This window comes from Choloepus didactylus, chromosome 1, assembly GCF_015220235.1.
Source record: "Choloepus didactylus isolate mChoDid1 chromosome 1, mChoDid1.pri, whole genome shotgun sequence".
NCBI classification, from domain to species: domain Eukaryota; kingdom Metazoa; phylum Chordata; class Mammalia; order Pilosa; family Megalonychidae; genus Choloepus; species Choloepus didactylus.
Window position 1 is genome coordinate 244,029,151 of NC_051307.1, and position 23,382 is coordinate 244,052,532.

Consider the following 23,382-nt stretch of genomic DNA (forward strand, 5'->3'; position numbering starts at 1 on the left):
TTTTTTCTTTCTTCGCGGTACATAAACTAACAGCTCACGTTGCTATCAATGCCATCTGAATTTGATGAAATATGTAGTGGGTTAGATGGTGCTAAGTAACATGGAGAAAAGTCAAGCAGGGAAGCCAACTCACGAGTGTTGCAGAGTCCTGGATGCAATTCTTTCAACAGGCGTAACAGACAGGGAGCAGGCTTGGCAGAGAAGGCGAATTTGAGCAGTGACCTGAAGAAGGTGAGGGAAAGGGCCACATGGACGTCTAAGGAAAGGGCATTCCTGACAGAGGGAACGGCATGTGCAAAGGCCCCAAGGAAGCAGCATGTCTGGAAAAGCAAGGCTAGTGTAGCTAGAGGAAAATGAGTGAGGGGGAGACAAAAAGAGGATGAGTTCAGAGACAGAACGGGGGTCCGATCGTGTAGCCCTCAAGGTCTTTGCAAGGACTCTGACTTTGAATGTGGACGTCCACGACAATATTGGTCTCCTGGTGTTCATTTTGCAGATGAGACAGCTGAGGCCCAGAGAGGGTTTAAAAGCATCTCAAAGCAACTCAGGGAAGTGATGGAGGCCAGATTCAGAGCTACAGCTGACTCCCAAGGCTGTATGCCCCCTAAGCAAGCAGACAAATGATCAGCACTGGGAAGACAAGACGGGGTGGTTGAAAGCACAGTTGGGGGGGGGGGCAGGCAACTGCTGTTGGGAGAGGCAGTCATGGAACAGGCTCTGAAGTCCAGGCGGGAAGTCAGCATAGGAGGAACGCTTCCTTTGGATCTCTCTGATGGATTCTCTCTAATTCTCAAGGCCCCCAAATTCACACCAGGAGCACCCCTTTAATGTGTAATCCTTGAAAGAGCTCTGGATTAAATGAGCCCAATTGTCAAAGCAGCAATGCCACTGGAACACAATTTAAGTGTTTCTCTCATGGCTCAGAGACTCGGGTAAATACGTTTAGCAATTAGTTGCTAGTTTATGCACCAGTAATGCCCTAATAAAACCAATTTACGGAAATGTCTCAGAGATTTATTAAGCATTAGGAGCTCCAATTTGGATGCCCGGAACATGTAGCACCAGAGCAAATCCTTCCCAGCCCCTCAGGTATTGGGTAGGACAAGGAGGAAACATAAGGGTTACCAAGACCCGATCCTCCATTCCTCTTCTCTTCCTCCCTCCTTGCCAGTTTAAAGACCCACCGGGCCTCACTGTGGTTAGTGGCACATGAGACAGACTAACCATTCCAGAATGTTTCCCTTTCATAGAAGATTTCATTGTACTATTAATGACCCCCCTGTATCCACGTCTGTCTTAGTTTGCCAGAGCTGCTATGACAAATACCACCCAATGAGTTGGCTTAAACAACAAGAATTTATTGGCTCACAGTTTTAGAAGCCAGGAATCCCAAATCAAGGCATCAGCCAGGCCATGCTTTCTCTCAGAGCCAATAGTCTTCTGGTGCTGGCTTGCTGCAATTCTTGGGATTCCTTGCCTTGCATCTCTGCCTCTGACTTCTGGCTTCTAGTCTTCTGGTATCTTCCAGCTTCTGGTTTCAATTCATTGCGTCCAAATTTCCTTTTTTTATCAGGCCTCCATTAATTCAGATGAAGACCCACCCTGATTTGTTTTGGCCACACTGTAATGAATAATGACATCTTCAAAAGGTCCTATTTATAAATGGGTTCCCACACATAGAAATATAGATGAAGATTAATCTACTACAACATCCCATTGCAATGTGACTTTGCAGCTCCTCCCACTGAGAGGTGGAATCCATTTCCTTGCTGGTCTCATGACCTCCTTTGACCAATAGAACATGGCAGAAGGGATGGTGTGCCAGTTCTGAGCCTAGACCTCAAAGAACCTTGCATGCTTCCTCTCTCAGGCAGAACAAACATGCTCTAGCATACTGGAGGATGTAAAACCACATGGAGGAGAGCCCAGTTGTCCCAGCTAAGGCCAACTTTGACAGCTTATAGTCAGGTGATGCCCAAACATGTGGGAGAGCCTAGAGTAGATCAGCAGGGCTGCTTCCTGGACTCACAATTGATCTCAGACACATGAGTGAGCCCAGCTGAGACCAGAAGAACCATCTAGCTGGCCTGTAGTTTCATAAGCAATAATGAATGTTCATTTTTTAAAGGTATTGAATTTGGAGTGTTTGTTACACAGCAATAGCTAACTTATACACCTCTGTTATGAAGTTGTTCCTGATGGAGGGGGCAGTTTGACTTAGGATATAAGGTTGCTCTGTCCTTTCTTCAAGGCAGTCAAGAGAAAACAGAAACTTCTGAGGACCTCTGAAGGAATGTCAGAGAAACTTCTGAGGACTTCAGAAGAATGACTGAAAATTACTGAAATGAAAAAAAATATGTAAAAGGATAAAAATGTGTCAGGGGCAGCATCCACTGACACAAAGTGCACATCTTTTTTTCCATGTGAGCAATGGAGACACTCATGTAAGCAAAAAAATAAATATTCCCACTGTAACACACTCACACTTGCTCATGAGCTAACTTGCATGACCTCTCCTGGAATAGGAGAAAGTGTGTTTTCTTGTTTTTGCTTGCTAACCAGCATTGAGCCATGGCCAACTTTACCTTTGCCCATTTTCCCCCAAGGCCTCTATTGACTCACCACAGAATTGTGGTGGGACCTTCCTGAGTAAAGTTGCAACCAGTGAAAGAGGAAAATAGATGGAGAGGACATTTCAAGTTTATCGAGAAGCTTGGTGAACAGTTTTGCCAAAAGAAAAGGCCCTAACTGCCAAAATTTACTTATCAGTTTATAGGCTCCTTCACTGTCTCCTCGAGGTGGGTACTAGCGTCATGCCCATTTCATAGATAAGGAAACTGAGGCTCAGAGAAGTGAACTGTGCAAGGTCACAGAAGCTAGGAAGGGACAGAGTCAAACCTGGGTGCTCATGCTGGAGATTTCTGAAAACAAAACAAAAGAAAACAACAACAACAATGACAAAAACTAAACTAAATTCATTTGAAAAGTTCTATTTCATAGTTTTGGGGGGGAGAGTATTTATTACATTATCATTTCTCCTCTTTTATAGGTATGAAATTTTTGGTCACAGTTTTCTTAAAAGAAAACAAAAAAGAATTAATTTATGTTGTCTACCGAACCACAGGCATTGCATTTCAAATCCCCAACATGTTCTTTATGACTGTCTTTGTGCAACACTTGTAAAAATTGAGGAAAACAGCAAGGAGGCCTGAAGGGAAAAGCAAAGAGAATAAACAAACCAAGCAAGATCTAGCCTGGCTGGCAGGTCCACCATGGGCCTCCCCGGGTTTTGAGGATCAGAAGCCTGAGCTGTTCGACCGCAAAGGGTCTCTTGGGCTTTCAGGGATGGCCCTGATTGCAAATATGTTGGACTGTTTTACTACCAAGGGTAGCTCCCGGCTTGGGAAGAAAAGGGTTGTGGCATCCTCCATCAGTGCCCTATGAGAGTCCCCTTGTCCTAACCACTTCAGCCCACAGGAGCCAGTTCATTTGCCAGCACTCGAGGGATTTTTTCTTGTTGCTGAACTTGCTCTCGAATCATGGCAACTCTGGGAGCAGCCCCCAATGAAAGACTGAAGAGAATTGAGGTACAAACATGCCAATTCCCTCGTCTGTCAGGCAGGATAACTCTTAACTATGTCCCTCCCCAGCTGTCAGAGTGTCTCCACAGGATGACACTCTAGTTGCCCACAGTCATATGGGGTTCAGGGGAGAGAATAAAGCTCCCTTCATTGGCTGTCTTCCCCTCCCTGTCTCACTTAGGTGCTCTCTTTCCACTGGGTCGTGAATCACCTCCCAAATGAAATACTTGCACTCGGGATCTGCCTCTGAGAGAACCCAAACTAAGACAGAGGAATATTTCCAAAAAGCTCCAAAGATAATTGCAAGAGCCTCCCCTCCTTTACCCCCCGTTCTGGTTTGCTAGAGCTGCCATTATGCAAAATACCAGAAATGGATTGGCTTTTATAAAGGGGATTTATTAGGTTACAAATTTACAGTTCTAAGGCCTTAAAAGTGTCCAAATCAAGGCATCAACAAGAGGATACCCACACTGAAAAAAGGCCGATGGCATCTGGAACACCTCTGTCAGCTGGGAAGGCACGTGGCTGGTGTCTGCTGGTCCTTTGCTCCTGGGTTCTGGTTTCAAAATGGCTTTCTCCAAAATGTCTCTGGGCTTCTGTCTCACTTAGTTTCTCTCAGCTCTCTGCTTGGTTCTCCTGGGGCATTTCTCTCTAAGCATCTGGGAGTCCTCTCTTAGCTTCTCTGGGGCAAACTCTGGGTTTCATCTCTTAGCTTAGCATTTTGAAACATCCTTCTGTCTACATCTCCAAGTGTCTGGGTCTGTGTTGGCTCTTAGCTTCTCCTGGGGACAAACATATCTTAGCTTCTCTCCAAAATGTCTCTCTCAGCTTCTCTGAGCTGCTTGTTTCCCTGAGCTCTCTTAAGGGACTCCAGTGATCTAATTAAGACCCACACAGAATGGGTAGGGGTTACACCTCCATGGATATAATTTAATCGAAGGTCTTACCCACAGTTGGGTGGGTCACATCTCCATGGAAACAACCTAATAAAAAAGTTCCACCCTGATCAAAAGACTAATAAGTCTGCCCCCAGAAGATTGGATTTAAGAGCATGGCTTTTGTGAGGGACATAATAGGTTCAAACCAGCAAACCCCCTGAATTGAGAACCCCTTCAGGGTACCATGAGAAAGTCCCAGGATGCCAACCTTTCAGCAAACGAGGCGGTGGAAAGTGCAGGGCTTCAGAGTCAGCCTGCCTGGAATTAACTCCCAGCCATTCTGTTCACTAGCTGTGTCACCTCCAAGATGCTGCTTAAGCTCTCTGGGCCTCTGTTTTCTCACTTATAAAGAAGGGTGTCCTACTTCCCTCAGTGTTGTGTGAGATTCAGTGAGACACACACGGACTCAAACTGTGTAGAGATAGATAGTGAAAACCCAATCTGTGATCTGAAAAATGTCAGGAAGCATTACCTTAAAATACATGTCACAAAATCTTTGTCAGATTCTGTTCTGATTTACTTGCTATGTAGGTCACATAGCAAGTAAATGCCAAAAGAGTATAATTTAGTGACCGTTTATTAAACTCCTCTTCCCTGGGGCTGGAATGGTGTTCTAGAATTATAAATTAGAACTCTTGTTCCCTACCTAGCTTGGGGAATGACATATAAAAGTACAGTGTGGAAGGTCCTCTAAGAGAGGGCTGTGGTGGACACCTGTCATCCCCCCCCACACACAAAATGGCTCAAGGTTAGGGGACCTGGATTTCCCCTGAGATGCTCCCAACTTCAGATCTAGTGGCCCCGTGACTCAAGCTGGGCCAATCAGAGCCATTAATCCCCTGGCCATAGTGGTTGGTTCAAGGATCAGCACGTAACCTAAGCTGGACCAATAAAGCTCAATTCCAGGGCTACTGCAGGATCCAGTGGGAGAGTGAAGCTGAGAAGGTAAAGCCTAGAGCTTTGAGGGGCTTCTGAGGGCTGCCTGAGAGAGAAGTCCACACAAAGGAAGACTGAGCCAACTGACAGCTAGAAGCAGAGTCCCGGTGGCTTAGTTTAATCCCTTGTCTTAGCTGTGTCTGAAGCCAGATCTACCACCTGGAATTTTCCATTACATACACCATTAAATTCCCTCCCTCTTGTTTCTTTTCCTAAGCTCCTTTGACATGGTGTCTGTCATCTGCTACCGATGGTCTGTACAAGACACAAAGGAGGCACGGGGGAAGAAATCAGCCACTGCGTGAGAGTCAGGGAAGGCTTCTCTGAAGAAGGGTACCTCTGATCTAGGCTTTGAGGGATGAATAGGAGTTTGTTCTTTGGCAATAAAGGCAGGGAAGGGAGTCTGAGGCAGAAGAAATAGCATGGGCAAAGGTATGGAGGCAGGAACTGGAGTCCTTCAGTATGGGGCTTAAGAAGATGAGGTAGGGAAGTTAGAAGGGGCCAGATCATAAAGAGCTGACTGCCGGGCTATAAGCCTGGGTTTTTCTCCTATGGGAGGGAAGGAGGAGCAGAAGGCAGATGCCAGTGTTTGCCAAGCAGGAGAGAGTGGGTGTGTCAGCTCACCTTGGGGCCATGGAAACTTAATGAACTTTCTCAGAAAGTATCCTCCCCCTATACCTAATATTTTAAAGGCTTAAATATCTTAAGATTTCAGCCCAGAACACCCTCAAGGTTGAGGTTTGATGGACCCAGACAAGCTAACCAACTGCACCGCACCCCCCTCCCTTCTTAACCAAATTTAAATACGGTTAGCAACCTCCTCCCCCTCTCAGTAAGACAAAGCCCTGCAGTTACCTGGGCCACCCTCCTTAGAAGTTACAGGGTCCTGCCTTCCTGAAGCCTCCTACTGGGGCAGTTTCTTCCAGGTTCTGACTCCACCTCAATGGCTTCTCAAAATTCTGTCCAAACCCATTCAATTCTCCCAGGGATGTTTTAGCGGCTCTTGGAGATTGGCGCCTTGGACACCTCTGGACTGTCTGGCCCTTTAATCCAGTATGGAAGTTGTAGTGGTTTGAAGCTGTATGTACCCCAGAAAAATATGTTCTTAAATCTAATCCATTCCTGTGGATGTGAACTCATTGTAAGTAGGAACTTCTGATAGGTGACTTCAGTTAAGGTGTGGCCCAGTCCAATAAGGATGGGTCTTAATCCTATTACTAGAGTCCTTTTTAAGTGGAATGAAATTCAGAGAGAGAGAGAGAGAGAGAGAGAGAGAGAGAGCACGAGAGAGAGAGGGAGAGAGAAGCCACAGGCAGCCAGAAGCTGAACATTAATGGAATCTGGAAGAGAAGGGAGAGGCCAAGAGACGCCACATGGTCTGCCATGTGACAGAGAAGCCCAGGGCCAAGGATAGCCAGCAGCCAGCCCCAGAACCCCACAGACTTTGGGCAGAAAGCATCGCCCTGATTATCGATACCTTGATTTGGGACTTTACCCCAGCGTCAAACCGTGAGTGAATAAATTGCCATTGTTTAACCCAACCCATTTCATGGTATTTGCTTGAGCTGCCTAAGAAACTAAAACAGGAGTCAACAGGAAATACTTGAGAATCTGGACTGGGGTACTGGGGCAAAGAAGCTGCGTGAGCTGCCTGAGGCCACACCGTGGGACTGGACCTCTGCTCCCCTTGACTCAGTGGCATTGACCATGAGTCTGTTAGAAATGCAGAATCTCAGGCCCCACCCCAGACCTACTGAGCCAGAATCTGCATTTTAACAAATCCCCGGGTTATGCATATGTATATCAATATCTGAAAAAGCACTGATTTATTCATTGCATGGAACTAGCCAAACAGAAAGAAGAACAATACCAAAAAAGTAAATTTGGTTGGGTTGTAATGAGGGAATTAGAAAGAGTTATCTTTTATTTTCCACATTATCCAAAATGTGATTATATTACTTGCATAATGAAGAAAAAGAAAAACTGCTTAAAATTTAAAGAAATTCTAAACACATAATTACACAATGTTATAAAACTAGTAAATTATGAAATTGGTATTTTCATTTTTAAATATGCCCCATTTTCAGTCTTATTATATTTTTAAATTCTCCTCTTTTTTTTTTTTTCCCTAAGTACTTCTGCCTCCAACACCGGAAGCACAGGGGCTTTGGGAGGCAGGCTTGGGTCTCCCCTTCTTGGGAACGACTAGAGCAGAGAAAGGCATCTTCCTGTCTGTGAAGGGCGCTCGTTATAATGCAAGGTTTATCAAAATCGAAAAGATGAGTATTTTGTGGCTGAATGAAATCAAAGACAACAAATGATTTCAACGTTAAGTGTGATTTTCCCTTCACTAATTCCTTCCCTGCCTACACAGGATGCGGACCACTCCCCCACCTTGAATTTCTTAAGGTTTTCAAGCCCCCAGATTGCTGACTTCAGACTTTGCTTCTTTGTCTGGTTCACCTTACCTGTCCTTCAGAGCTCAGCACAACAGTCACTTCTCAGGGAAGCCTCCCAAGATCCTTCAGTCCTTCAGAGGCTGGGCTCTCAATTGTAAATGCAGAAAAACAAATTTAAAACTGACTTAAGCTAAAAAGGACAACTGGGTTCGGATAATAGGAATGTCCGGAGGGTATCTGGCCTCAGGCATAGCTGGATCTAGGGTCTCAAATGACATCACCAGGAAGCCGCTGCTCTGATTCTCTCAGCTTTCCTCAGTGGGGGCTCCAGGCTCAGGAGGGCTCTCTCCAGGTGCCCCCCTGCAGCTCCTGGTTTTTGATCTTCAGGCTTAAAAACCCCAGCAGGAACAGAAGTTTCCTTTCTCAGGTGTACATACCAAAGTCACAGAGTTGAATGTCATTGGCCAGACTTCAGTCACATGCATGTCTTTGACCAATCATTGCAGTGGTGGAGGGGAGGATTGCTCTGATTGGCCGGGGTCGTGTGTCTGTCCTAAACTCATCCCCACCTGAACCACAACAACAGATGGAAGGGAAAAGTGGTTCTCCAAAGGAGAGTTGAAAAGAAGAGGGCTTAAGCCTGGGTGGACAGTAACATTAGCCATTTACCAGAGACCACCTGTTACAAGTTTTCCTAGCACCCTGTGATTTATCTTTGTAACATTTGTTGGCTTTTAAAAACTGTATATTAATTCAAGTGATTACTTGATGACTGTTTTGAAGATAATGGTATCTGCCATTGCAGGCACATAGTAGGTGTTCAAATATTCATTGAATGAATCTACTCGTTCCAACTGCTTTAACAACAGCTATGTTTACTCACATTTTCCAGAGGCAATTCTAGAATGCTGGCAATCAGGCTCCCTATTTGGGGTCAGATTTGGCTATCAACACAGCCAGAACCTCTGCCCCAGCCGTGCCCTGGGATAATCTTTGCCAGGAAAATGCTGCTTTGGGGAATAGGGGACATCTGCTGTGGGGCTGGCGGGAACTAGAGACTGTTGTCAAATAGTACAGACCCTGGGGCAGGTTGGCAGCAGACTGGATCGTGAGAAGAGGGGGGAGATTGAATTCTGCCACATGGTACATCTGCAAAGCAAACCATCTCAAGCCTCACAGCCTCCCTGTATGGTAGTCTGATTACATCCATTTTGTTTTCAGGGAAGAGACTAAGGTTCAGAGAAGTGCAAACAATTGCACAACAGATACAGTACTTGAATTTGAGTCTTTCAAACAGACTGGAGTTAAAATCCAGGCTCTTCCACCAGCTTGTGGTGTGGCCTCCAACAAGTCTCTTTACCTCTGGGAGTCTCAGTTTCCTCATCTGTAAAATGGGAATGGTTATCCTCATCTCAAGGGACTGTCGTGAGATCATATGAGCTCTTGTACAGAATGTGAAAGTCCTGGGAATGTAGAGGGCACTTGCCTTCCCCTATGTGCCAGTTGGAATGTATCATGTCCGCCCAAATGCCGTTATCTTTGAAGCAATCTTGTGTGGGCAGATATATTAGTGTTGATTAGATTGTAATTCTTTGATTGAATGTTTCCATGGAGATGCGACCCACCCAACTGTAGGTGACAACTCTGATTAGATCATTTCCATGGAAGTGTGGCCCTGTCCAGTGTGGGTCCTAATTGGTTTACCAGAGCGCTATATAAGCTCAGACAGAAGGAGCAATCTTGCTACAGCCAAGAGGGACACTTTGAAGAACACACAGGAGCTGAGCGAGGAGCTATAGCTTACAGTGACATTTCGGAGATGGCCTTTGAAAGCAGACTTTTGCTCTGGAGACACAAAGAGAGGACAAATGCCGCAAGAACGACTAAGAGTGTCACTTTTGAGGAGCTGCAGCTTAGAAAGGAACATTCTGGGAGAAAGCCATTTTGAAACCAGAACTCTTGAGCAGATGCCAGTCACATGCTTTCCCAGCTAACAGAGGTTTTCCGGACACCATTAGCCGTCCTCCAGTGAAGGTACCTGATTGCTGATGTGTTACCTTGGACACTTTAAGGCCTTAAGACTGTAACGTTGTCACCAAATAAACCCCTTTTATAAAAGCCTATCCTTTTCTGGTGTTTTGCAAAAGGCAGCATTAGCAATCCGGAACACCTTCTTTTTAGATATTGCTCCAACTAAGTTGTATATTCCAAGTGTCTCTGTAGCTGTAACTCAGAGAAGGTGCTCAGGAGCCCTGGATTTGAAGTGAGCTAATGAGGAATATCAGTAGGGGGTCTTCCTGGGGTTCAACCAGAAAATTAAATTCCTGCCTTGACATTCAGAAGGAGGCAGGCAGGGAAGTACCAGAACTTTTCCATCCCTGGGAGTCTCTACAGCAGTCCATGATCAATCTTGTTTGGTCTCCCAGGTGACAACTGAGATGCCAGGAGATGAGATCCACCTTAAAGGCCCCATGCCCCATAGGAACTATGATCTCTTGTAGCAACTTCACAGGCAAAGCTTCCAGGAAGTCCGCAAAGGAAGTGTCCAGTTCCAAGAGTCATTGCACTTGGGAATAGGGTGTCCCCATTGGGCATTTATAATTCATCAATAAATGATGAATCCAATCCAATCCAGATGCAATGAATCAAGCAAGGGTCATTTTTCAGCATAAGTAATGTTGCCTGGTAACACAGGACACATTCTACCTTTATCTGGTTTCTCCGGTAACAGAGAGAGCAAGTTAACCCAAGGTCAAATTTGTTCTTAAGAGGAGAGAGGGTTTTTTAAAATCTTTATCCACAAATATTAACTGATGTCCTCTCCCCATCCCCCCAACTCACACATGCACAGCTGCCCTTTCCTTGAATCCTTTGCCTTCTCTTCCCACCCCATAGTTGCATTCATTGTTTCAAGGTAAGAATGATAAGCAGATAGACAGGGGGAAAAAAACTTGTAAGTTTGAGAAGTCTACATTTGAGATTTCAAATGCCAGGGGTTTCAGAAGCTAAGACTCTTCAATTTCAAAAGTCAAGAGTTTTCGTTTCAAATACCAGGAACTTTGAATTCCACAGCCAAGATTTATGTTTCAAAGCCTTTTTTTTTTTTTTTTTTCTTTTAATGTCTTTGGAGTTTGGCCTTTCAGATTTCAATAATCGAAGCCCTGAGTCAAGGTATGGGTTTATGTTCTAATCAATAGATTTGGGAAGCACAGATGGAGAGAGCTGGGTGATCTGGGTCTCAGAATATTGAAAGGTTTTCTGGACTGAGGAAAGGGGAGTGGAGGGATCAAGAGGAGGGGATGAGGCCGGTGGGGTCTGGAACAAGGGCCCTGACCTGAGGGTGTCCGGCCGTCCTTGAGGGTACCCGGTGAGGACCTCCACTGGAGAGCAGCAGGAAGGCCACCATCTGCACCTGAGGCTTTTCCCAGCTCCCTCTCCTTGCTCACATGACCAACCTGAGGTGGGCTGGTGCATGATGGGAAGCCTGTGGTCCTGCCCTTGGGAGGTTCTGCACAACCTAGAACCTGAGAACTCTGGACTAGTTGGAGCAGTGGGGAAACCAAATTCCACCCCTTCCTAGAAGTCCATGAAGATAGAAGAGGCATGTAGGGGTAGGGGTGGCACCCACGAAGAGTTGGTTTTGGAGCCAGAGTAGTTAAGATCTAAATCCCAGTTTCCCTGTGTGACCCAGGGCAAGGTCACGGATTAATTCAACAAACCCTCTTTGAGGGCTTACCTTTCTGAGCACAGGTGCTGGGGCCAGACTGGCTGGGATTTCCAAATCTCCTACTTCTTTGGGCAAAGTTATGTCATCTCCCTGTGCCACAGTTTCCTCATCTATAAAATGGGGATGTGCAGTTTGAAGTTGTATGTTACCCCAGAAAAGATGATGTTCAGAAAACATCAGTAGATCCATTCCTGTGGGTGCAGATCTATTGTGGGTGGCACCTTTTGGTTAGGTTATTTCAATAGAGATGAGACCCACCTCATTCAAGGTGGGTCTCAATCATCTTACTGGAGTCCTTTATAAGAAGATAAAGGACACACAGAAAACCCAGAGAAGCTTACAGAAAAGTCCCAGAGAAGGGAAGAGAGGCAAGGAGACGTGCAGAGGCTCAGAGAGGAATCCACTGAAGCCAGAAGCTGGAAGCGACAAAACCCAGTAGAGAAGGGAGAGACCAGCAGACGTCACCATGTGCCTGGCCATGTGACAGAGGAGTTGAGAATTGCTGGTAGCGGGTCTTTGGGGAGAAGGTATTGCTCTGTTGATGCCTTGATCAGAACATTTTCATGGCCTCAGAATTGTAGACTTGTAAGCTAATAAAGCCCCATTGTTAAAAGCCAGCCTATTTCTGGAATATTGCATTTTGTCAGCTTTAGCAAATCAAAACAGGGACAAAAACAATATTCACTTCTTTAGGGTCATTTTGCAGCTCAAAAGAATTAGTGCATGCAAAGAACTTACAAAAAAGCCTGGCATCTCGTAAGTGTTCCACAAATGTTATGTATTATTACTACATGTGAGACATTTTTCTATGCACCAGAAATGCAGGAGGGAACAAAATTAAGAATTTGTCCACAGGGAGCTTATGTCCTAGTGAGGGAGACTGATATTAACCAATGGACACAAATGTGCTATCTTTCCTTGGAAGAAAGCTAAAGCAGGATGAATTTAAGATACTTTACTCTCTGAACCTTGGCCCACTGTGGGGTAAAGCATGGTACCCATGCAATTGAAAGTGTCTAGTGCTGGCCTGGCATTTACTCAGTGCTCAATAAAATCTGTGCCCTCCTCCCTAATTACCCACTGTCCTGCGCTGTTACCAACGTGATGGCCATGACCTGCCTCCTTTCCACTTGGAGAGACTTGGCCATCACAAGCAGCAGGAGAATAAATAGAATTGCAGATACAAGAGAAATTCCCAGAAGCCCTGTTCCCACCAACCAGATGTTCCTATGCCTTTCACAAACAGATCTGTGTCCTAGCAACTGGAAAAGGGGGGAAATGGTCTGTTTCTAAATGGGAAGACAATGGACAAAAGATGTTTTTCTGGTAAAGCCCAGAGGCTGAGAACGCATTTGGTGAGTACTCAGTTCAAGACACCCCTTTCCTTGACGTCTCGTTCATCAGGTCACTTTTTTGCTTTAAGGGCCCTAGGAGACTCCTGGCTGTCTTTCAGAAGACATAGAATGGAACTCTTGATTTCCCCCACCAAACCTGCTCTCTTGCTAGCCTCTTGACTCCTTCTCTTCCTCTTATTGATTTAAGGTACCCCATCCATCCAGAAACCTGGGGATTCTCCTTGACTCCTCTCTTGACCTCACTCTCATGTGCAAACTGTCAGCACATCGCGTTGGCTCTGCTTCCATAGCAGCTCTCCAATCTGTTTCCTTCTGTATCAGTTATCTACCATTTCAGTGCTACTGCATAACAAACAACCTCCAGCAGAGTGCACAATAAGCATTTATTCCTATGTCTGGGAGCAGCTGGGGGTAGGTGAGGCAGTTCTGCTAATCTTGACAGGACTCACTCCTGTGTCTGGGGGTTGGCTGGCTGATGGCTGATCTAGGCTGGCCTAAGCCTGGGGTGACGCCACATGTCTCCCATCTTCCACCAGGCTAGCCCAGTGGACAGTGATAGCAAAGGTGCAAGAGCAAGCAAGCAAACCCCAATTGCACGGGACCCGTTATTTAGCCTCTGTTTGTGTCACATCTGCTGACATCTCTTTGTTCAAAGCAGATCATGTGGCTGAGCCTATAAGGAAGGAGCAGGGCACTGCAAAGTGACATGTCAAAGGCAAGGGATGAAGAACTAGGACTGAATGGTGTAATCTCCCATACCTTTTCTGCATTCCCACTGCTGCTGCTTTGGTGACGGCCACCACCAGCTTCATTCTAGAATTTCCCTAGCCTCTCCACTTCCAGCCCTTTACACCCCTTACATTTCAATCTCTACTCAGAATCCCAAGGGAACTTCTAGAAATGTAAATCTGACCATGCCTCTCAAGCATGCAATTTAGTGGTATTAATTACATTCAAAATATTGTGCTACCATCACATTGCTAAAACTTTTCCATCATCCCAAACAGAAGCTCTGTACCTATTAAGAATTAACTCCCCACTATTCATCCCCTCATTCCTGGCAAATTATATCAATCAATCACAGTTATTTTAAAGTCCATGCCTCATAACCCTAATATCATCTTTGGGTCTATTTCTATTGACCATTTTTTTCTTATTGGTTCTGTTAATTAGTGTGTCTGGTAATATTTTCTTTTAATGAATGCATGAAAAATGGAAGAGTATCTTAGTGATGCTACCTTCCTCTGGAGAAGGTTGCCCTTTCCTACAACAGTAGCTAGAGTAAGGGCTATCATCTTAATCTAATCAGGGACCAAGCTGATTCAAGACTGGATTGCAATGTTTGTAAACCTTGGCAAACCTCTGGTTCACCCCTTATGCCTGGTGTCTAGCCCTCTAGAGGTCCTGAGATGTTTCCTAGGGCTTCTCCTCCATGCTGGACTCTGAAGTCTGATTTTGACCTTTTAGTACTATGAGAGTGCCAGAAACTTCACTCTGTTTCAGTCGCTTTTTGTTTGGCTTCTTAGCTGCTTCTTCTGCACAATTTAAGACCTCACAAATTCCTAGAGGGAAAAACTGGTACTGAGGGTCAGGCTTACTTCTCTGTGCCTCTCTTTTCTTCAGGACTTTCAAGTCCCAGAGGCTTTGATAGCCCTGAACTTCAATTTTTGTCTCCCCAGTCTTATGAAACCATCTAGAGTTCTTCTGGCCTCTTGGCCTCTCAGCCTCTCATCTTGTGCCAATAGTCATCAAATGCTCTGAAGAGAAAATGAGAAAATGTGGGGCTCACCTCAATAAGCTTCCCTTATGTCTGGGATTTTGATCCCTCAAGCTCTGGATAACTTTGTGAGCCGCTGATACACGTACTACATATAAGAATTCTCCAGTAAATTTAGATTTACAAACATTTTCCAGAATAAATGCAAAACAATTTCCAGAATAAAGTTTATAAAAGTCTTTTACGACACAGTAGAAGTAAAGCAGACAAACAAAACAGGCTTGGTTACATGACGCTAAGTAATGAAAACAATAAAAATAATACAAACAGCAGGTATTTATGATGCAATTACCATGTTAGGCCTTGTGCAAGCACTTTCCTCACCTTAGCTCATTTCATATTCACAGCAGCTCTGGGAGGGAGGAAGGGTGGTTCCCATTTATACATAAGAGAACCAAGGCATAATGAAGTTAAGAAACTTGCTCAACACCAGCCAGCTAGAAAGTGACAGGATTCAGTCTCAAAGTCCCTCTCTCTGGCTCTAGGCTGCCTCACTGAGACACTCACCTTATTTCTTAACCAGAGGACTTTCAACAAGTCAGTTTCCCACTTTCAGCCTTTCAGTCATTTCATCAAGGGGTCCTACTTAAATGGGTTCAAACCCACAGGAATGGGTTAGCTTTAAGAACTCGATTTTCTGGGGCACATAAAACTTCAAACCACATGGGGTGAGAAGAAAGATGTTTGCTTCCAGCTTGGCTGGCTGGCAACAGGGTGAATTTTCTCTGGGATCAGAACACTTTACTTTCCACCCCAGAATATTATGGGCGGCCTCAGCCCTGGATGGAGTATACAGACAGCCTCAGACTTGAGGGAAAAGGGACAAGAGAGGATAGCTGGCTGCAGTTCTTGCCCTGTCCCACCTCACTGAGTGACCTTGGCTAAGGTGCTTCTCCGTCTCATTTGCCTTTGTCATCAGCTCCAGAATAAGGGCGTTGGACTGCAGTCCTTCCCAGCCCCATGCCTCTGGGATGCCGTACTAGTTTCCTAGGGCTATAGAAACAATGAACCACAACAGAAACGTGCTGTGTCACAGTTTTGGAGGGTAGAAATCTGAAATCAAGATGTCTGCAGGGACGTGCTCCCACTGAGGTCTCCAGGGAAGCATCTGTTCCAGGCCTTTCTCCTGACTTCTGGGGGCCTCCAGCATTCCTTGGCTTGTGGCAGCCTCCTCTAACCTCTGCTTCTGTCTGCACAAGGCTGTCTTCTTGTCTGTCTCTTCTCCTCTTCTGATAAGGACAGCAGTCATTGGATTAGGGCCCACCCTAGTTCAGCATGACCTCATCTTCACTTGAATATATCTGCAAAGACTCAGTTTCCAAATAAGGTCACATTCACGGGTACCAGACTTCAACATATCTTTTCTGGGGAGCACAATGAGCCCATAATAGATGCTTTCTATCACAAGTCCCAAGCCACTTGCATTCTTACCTCCCAACCTCACAGCCACACTGCAAGGTTGGGGGTTATGAAACCCACTTCACAGATGAGTAAACTGAGACTCGGAGAGGTGAAGAGATCTGCTTCAGGTCATGCAGCAAGCAAGCCATTCCCTTAGGATGTAAGATCGGTAAGAGCAAGGATTTTGTCCAAGTTACTAATATATCCCCAGCACAAAGTTCAGTGTCTCATTCATAATAAATGAATGAATAGTGGGGCTGAGATTTGAACCCAGGGACGGATGATTCTGAAACCCTTGCTCTTTCCAGTGTTCAATGGCACTTCCAGTAGACCAGTTGGAAACATTTAGATTATTTTTTCCCAAGGAGGACAATACAAATGTAGACTACCAATTTTCCCACAGCAGTGATCAGGGAAGGAGCCAAGTAAAAGCTCAGGTAATGGGGAGGCTAGTCCCAGACACAGATTGAAAAGAGAAGCTAGGTGTGAGGCCTTGAAAGATCACACAGGAGCCTGAACCAGAAAACAAAGGCTTTTCTGGAACCCTGTGTGTCTCAGGCTGAAGGGAAGGCATGGAGGTCCCTATGGTCAGCAGAACAATTGTTAGAGCATGATTGCCTGGAAACTACCCCTCCAGAGGGCCAGCTTGTGTGGCTGTGATTATCTTTGCACAGAGTTCTCTGAATTTTTGTGATCACATATCCCATCGGTAAAACAATTTGGGAGCACGTACCCCCCCAAAAGCATATATATTTACAAATCGAATATATGGACAACTGTCAATCCATATACTACATACCAGCAAAGCTTACTTTCTTTATTTTTCAGCTAATAAACTAATAGAAAGAGAAGTAGTAATGTTTCTTTCCTGCACCCCAGCGGTTTGGCTCAGTCCCCCTATACCTTACCTTGGAGATCCCTGCCTCAACAGATATGATTGTGCCCAATCTACACCAAAGCGGGCTGCAGGTACCAGGAAGTGTTCTGGGGTCTGGGATCAAGAAGGATCTAGTGCACCAGTCCTGAAGACCTCCTAATTGGCCGCTTTTGGTGGAGGCTTCCTTTCCTTGGTCCTGGAATCCTGGCCTCTCCTGCCATGATTCCAGCTCTGTCATCCTCTTGAACAGTGGGTGCCCTGGCAATGGAGGCCATCAATCCAGCAGTTGACAGGAGTAGTTCACAATTCTGCTGCTCATGGCCATTAAGACAAGTTCTAGAGTCAGCACTCGGCAGGCTCAGGCCCCTCCCTCACCCCAGCCCCAGACCTGTGTGCCCTCCTTACTTCAGTGATTCAGTGATAAATAATTCAGGATTGATATTGGGCTGGGAAGTGACCCATTCCAGGGTCTTAAGGAGCACGAATGAGTGACTGTGTGGGCAGTGCTGGCTGGGAGTGCCTGGATGCTGGACAGATCTGGATCTAAGATCACATAAAAAACTTACCTTTAAGCTTCCTTACAAAGGGTACTTCTGAAGGTCAAGATTTAGGTGGCTTCCCTGATGATATCACGTGCCTGGGATTCCACCATTGAACTTTCTTTTGGAATACCATCTTTACAAGACCCTGTTAGGACATCATGATGATCCCTAGTTTGCAGACGGGGAATCTGGGGCTCAAAGAGATAAAATGATCTGCCTAAGGACACAGCTAAAAAATGGACAAAGCCAGGACCCAAGCAAAAGCTTTCTGAACTGCTCATCCAGTGCTTCTTTCTGCTGGCCTGTTGCTTTCCTCCCCACACTCAAGGGTAGAATGTGCTCTGTACTGACCATCAGCCTTCTCATTTTAACTTTGCACGGACCAGCAAGATCTTCCCCATCTCTGAACTGGATGTGGGAGGGAGGGCATCTAGGCAAACAGGCTGATTTGACCAGGCAAGAGGGCGGTAGACTTGATGATACTATATGTGTTTTTTTAACATTTGTTTAAAAACTTTATGTATTTATTTATTTTTGAATAGGTAATGCATTTCCAGGGCTTGAAATTTCAAGAGGCAAAGGGGATTCAATGAAAGGAAGTGAGTCTCTCCCACCTGCCCCCAGCCACATGACTCCTTTTCTGGAGGGAGCCAGTGTTTCCACTGGAGATATTTTTCCACATATTGGAGCAAATAAGTGTGTAGAGCCTGCCCTCTTTTTTTCCTGCACACTGTGTAAACACTGTCATTCACTTTGCTTTAATCACTTAACAATGGATCTCTGAGATGGCTTCCCTTTGGTACACAAAGGATGTCCTCCTCTTTTTTATGGCTGTGTAGTACTCCATTATTTGGTGGCACCACCCACCTTTTCGCTCTTTCCCATGGAAGAAGCAAATTTGCCTTCTCAGGATAGAAGCCTCCTGCCCATTACACTGGCTGTTCTTTCTCAGAGCCTCTGCCATGTGGTAAGTTCAGTGGCTGCCACTGGAGCCCAGGGAACTGTGATTAGGTGCAGTGGACAAAGCCTGCAGACAGACAGACTTCACCCCTGACCCTGGCTCCAGTCTTTGCTTTATAACCATGGACAAGTCCCACCCCCACTGAGCCCCCTTTGCCTCATCTGCAAGATGCAACCCTATGACCTCCTTCCCAGGGCTGGGAAGAGGGATCCTGCGCAAGGTCCTGGATCCCCTTTGCCTCTTACAGTACTGAGGCCAGGAGGCACTCACTCATTCATTGATTCACTCATCCATTCATTGATTCACTGTCACCTTCTTCACATATTCCTTCAGCCATTTATTCACTCAATTAATTCACTAATTCACTCATTCACTCATTCATACGCCCGTTTATTCATTCATTAGCTCACCCTTTTCTTCACTCATTCATTCACTGACCGGTGGTGATTAGGTTGAAGGTTGGAAGGACAGGAGTGGGGGAGATTGGAGATGGTGCGCGAGCCGGCCCGGGGGAGGTTAGGAAGGAGGCGCGGCGGCTCGGGCTCCTCGGGGTCCCGCTCCAGCCCCCCTCCTCGAGACCGCCCGCGCCTGCCCGCCCCGCCCCCAGCGCCCGGGAAAGCGCGCGCTCTCCGGGGAGAGTCGCTGCTTAGCCGCGGGCTCAGGGGCCGGAGCCGAGCGCCTGGCGGCCGCCCGACACTCTCCACACCCTGCGCGGCTGCCCATGCCCGCGGCGCCCTGGGCCCGGGGCCCTCCCCAGCGCTGCGCTGCGCCGCCCGGCCCGGCGGGGGCGGGGCCCGGGCTGGGGCCGGGGCCGGGGCCGGAGCCGGGCTGGCGAGGCCGGGCCGGGCCGCAGGGCGGCCGCCGGGATGCGCGGCTGGCGGAGGAACCTCGCACTCTGCCTGCAGCGGCTGCCGGACGAAGGTAGGACGCGGCCTCTGCGCCGCCCGGGCTGGGGTGCGCAGCCTGCGCGGCGCCGGGAACAGAGGGCGGACCCGGGGCTGAGCCGGCCTGGAGCTGACACCTCGAGGGGCGCCTGGTGAGGGTCCCTGCAGGGGGCCAGAGGCGGGCGGCTGGACTTGAGGCGCTGGAGCAGGGGGCGCCCAGAAGCAGGGGGCGCTCGAAGGGGTTACCGCAGGACACAGGGTGCGGAGCGGAGTCTGGGTTCCCGGAAAGCCGGCGGCGGCGAGGAGGTCTCCGCAGCACGCGCGGAGGTGGGACCCGGGGCCGGGAGACCGCAAGACGCTGGAGCGGAGGGTCTGAAACCTCGAGGGCGCATCCCCGGACCGGGCCCGCGAGTCTGGTTCCTGGAGCGTGCCTTGGGTCGCTGCGGGCGGCCACGTGCCTCCTCGCTCCCCGCGAGCTGGCCTGGGGCCAGGATGTGCCCGGCGCTCGCGACAGAGGTCCTTGGACCCAAGGCTGCAGTCCCAAGGACCCAACTTTCCTTCGCACGCCCGGCGGCACCCCCGCACGAACCCGGAGCCCGCAGTTCCTCAAAGTTGCTAAGAAGCGGTGTGTGTGCGGGGAATGGAGGGGTGACTCGGCCGCACTGTCCCCGGCCCAGGCCTACCCCTGCCGCAGCGCTGCGGCGCAGCCCCCTCCGCCCCGGGCCGCCTCCAGGGCTGCTCCTTCGCCCCTGTACCTGTTGTCTGAACATCTTGCAGGGGAGGGAGCGAGGACCCGCGTCACCGCTGAGGAAAGTTTGGCTTTGATGCCGATTAAGAATTGTCAGAACTACGAGTGGGGGTCGGGGTGAGGTGTGAATGGCCACAGCTTACCCCTCTACTCACTTTGGGGGGGCATAATGGAGGACTTGCAGGCGCCTTGTGATGCGCAATGGGTGCCCTCACATCTACCTGCCTTTGCCTTTTAACCTTCACAGCCACCTTCCCAGGAGGGCGATTTTATTCTTTCCAGTTTGCAGGTGAGCACACTGAACCCAAGAGAGGTGATGCGCCTTGCCAAGGTCACACAGCCAGGAGGGTGATGGGAGCCAGGGTGGGAACTCAAGTCCGTGTGGTCCACAAAGCTTTTCAGGAATTCCAGGCCTTCCCCACCTCCTTCTAGTCTGTCCCCCAAGTTGGACCAGTACAGCCTTATGAGAAAAGATCCATTTCCATCCCAGACTAGAAGCTCCTGTGGGGCTGGGAGGGGTGAAAGTGCGAAAGCTGGTCCCTGTCTCTTCTTGTCCTGTCCCTGGGGACAAGCAGTTTCTGTCACCTCTCTCCCACTGCAGCCCAGGTCCTTATGCAGGCTTATGCACCCATGCAGCCTTAGTGGGTGTCCTTAGACCCTGACAGGCCTTCACTTGTGCCCAGCCAAGGGGGTAGACCCTGCACTCTCTCTCTGACCTGACTTGGTGCTGATGGAACAGCTTTAGGGCAAGGAAGTTACCCAGGTTTCCCTCCCCAGTGCAGAGGGAAGAGCAGGTAGATAATGCTATCAAAAAGCAGAAGTGGTGGTCTTGAAGGAGTACCCCTACTCAGTGCAGCTGCTCCTGAGGAGTGGAGGAAATTAAAGAGGAAATCGCACAAAGCTGTGTGATCTTGGACAAGTCATTGCCCCTCTCTGAGGCTCAATTTCTGTCTCTATAAAGGGAGGGTTTAATAAACTTCTTTAGCTGATTCGCTGGTAAGGATGAAATGAGTGCACAGCCCAGAGCAGGCTTGCAAGTTGGAGTTTGTAGTGTTCTGAGAGGGAGGGCCTTGCTCTCTTGCCACTTATCCTCCTCCCTGGGTGTGTGTGGAGGTAAGTAACATGGGTGAGGCATGTGTGAGCTGTGTGTGTGGCACACACATGACATGCATGAGGTGTGTAGGTGGTGTGTTTGAGTCACACGTGCATGTGAGGGACATGTGTGACACTTTTGAGGCAGGCAGTTGCTTGAGGCATTCATGGGACACGTGTGTGACATATCTGTGGCATGTTTGAGACACATGGGGGCATGTGAGATGTGCATGAGGTGTGTGACACGTGGGTGGCATGTTTGAGATGTATGGGGTGCATGAAGCACATGTGTGACATGTGTGAGGTCTGTGGGTTTTGTGTTTAAGGCTTGTGTGTGTGGTGTGTGAGGCATGAGTTTGCAGTTTGCAAGGGGACGTGCAAGTCTTGTGATACCTACCACACATCTTTGCCTCATGTCTTGGGAGGAGGCAGCTTCTCCCTCCCTTGATGCCTGGAGGTGCCCAGCATTTGAGTTTTCCTTGGAAAATCTTAGTTGGGATTGATCTTTGAGCTCAGCACTAAATCAGAGGGTGTCTGGTGCATCCATCCGCACCGGCAGGAAATTACTATTTTAAAAGGACAAAATCCCCGGCCTTCTCAGGGCCACAGGAAATCAGTTCCCATGGGCTGGGTCTCAAATGAGATGCTCCGAGAAGCAGGCCCAGCTTGACAAGAGGCTCGTGATGGGAGGTCAGTCAAGCCCGAGAGTGGCAGAGAGAGACGCACAGATGGGGCCATAGAGCCTCAGCCAGTGGCAGAGATGTTCTGAACCAGACCAGCTCCTCTCCTTATCTTGGTGTGTAATTTAAGGTCCTAGGGAAAGAAGAGTGGGCTTGGAGACCAGATCCATGCCCCCATCTTAGTCCCCTTTGTTTGCCAGCTGGGTGACCTTGGGCAAGATACTTAATTTTTCAGTTTTTTTTCCAAGTGTCCAATGGGAATGACAACCTTGAGGGTGGCTGTGAAAAGTCACTGTTAACTTATCTTAATGCAGTGCCTAGCACACAGTAGGTGCTCAAGAAATATTAGTCTTGCTCTTCCTTTCCTGGTCATTATGTCTGGTTTTACTACAGATTTCAGAACTGATCTGTGCATTGGTCAGTGGATAACTTCACTCAGAGTGGATTTGGGGCGGTGTGATGGCTGACTTGAGGCTCTCCACTCCTAGGGTTTGGGGATCCACTTGGCTTGTGTCCACCATGTGGCTACTTGAATCCACTGTCTGGATTTTCCCAACGAGGTTTTCCGAGATTTAGGCTCACCACACACTTACACAGCACACATGTTGCGGTCACTCCACAGCAGTTTTTAGAAGCTAAAGTAGTAGGCATGTCCCTTGAAGAGAGACCCATGTAGCCACTGGAATCAGGGGACTCTGTGATTCCAGCTTCATAATGCTTTTGAGTTATGTGGGTGCATGTGACACTCGTGTTCCAATGAGCCTCCACCTTGACTACTTTTGCAGTCCTGTAGACAGTGACACATTTTCTGCCATTCATTCCTCTGTTCAGCAAATGCTTCCTGAACTCCTGCCCCCTGCCACTGCTGGCTCTTGCCTGTCTCCATGAGGGATCAGGAAAATAAAAGCCAGTCTTCAGCCTTGAGGAGCCCCCAGTCTCTCGAATAATAAAGGTTCAAGGTGCCTGGTGCTTGGGGAACGAGGAGGAGCCGAGGGCAGCAGTGAACTCCTGTTGGGGAAGAAGTCACTGCGACCCCATCGTGAAGGTCAGATTTCTGTTGGCAGATTCTTCCTGTGCTGTGGCCTGATTAATTTTCCTCCTTCTGCTGGTCTTTCCTGCTCTCTAATAGACTCTGGGAATGTTTGCCAGGAGAGTTGATAGAAGTCATTAAGTCGACCCTTCTTATTAGAGAGTTGGGGAACTATAGAAGCAAGCAAGGAAGAAAAGACGTTTTATTCTCTCAGCATATGTTTCTTGGGCTCTGTTTTGGGTGCTGGGGATGTGGCCACGAACAAGACAAAGACCCTGTTCTAATGGTGTGTGCATTCTAGAGGGGGAGATAAAAGAAGGATCCAACAAATAAATATGATTGAGATAGTTTCAGAGTTAGGAGTGCTGTGATACAACAACACAAAGGGTGACGTAGTGGAGGGTCCTTTGGGGAAGGGCCTCTTTAAACAGGGTGGTCAGGGAAAGCCTCTTTG

General features: G+C 47.8%; 1 protein-coding gene across 1 annotated transcript; it reads right to left on the reverse strand.

Moving 5' to 3' along the window:
- Positions 1-18,916: 18,916 nt before the first annotated feature.
- LOC119527156 (translation initiation factor IF-2-like) lies at positions 18,917-22,502 on the reverse strand. The gene is made up of 3 exons (XM_037826899.1): positions 22,492-22,502; positions 20,062-20,148; positions 18,917-19,859 (listed from the first exon to the last, which is right to left on the reverse strand). Exons 1-3 carry the CDS (start codon positions 22,500-22,502, stop codon positions 18,917-18,919), a joined length of 1,041 nt encoding a protein of 346 aa, XP_037682827.1.
- Positions 22,503-23,382: the final 880 nt, after the last annotated feature.

Bases quoted from the DNA above. Each gene is read 5' to 3' on its own strand.
- LOC119527156 (XM_037826899.1), bottom strand. The intron at 19,860-20,061 runs GTAGGCCTGGGC...TCCTGGCCCCAG, and splicing joins GCCGCAGCGCTGCGGCAGGG to GCCAGCTCGCGGGGAGCGAG.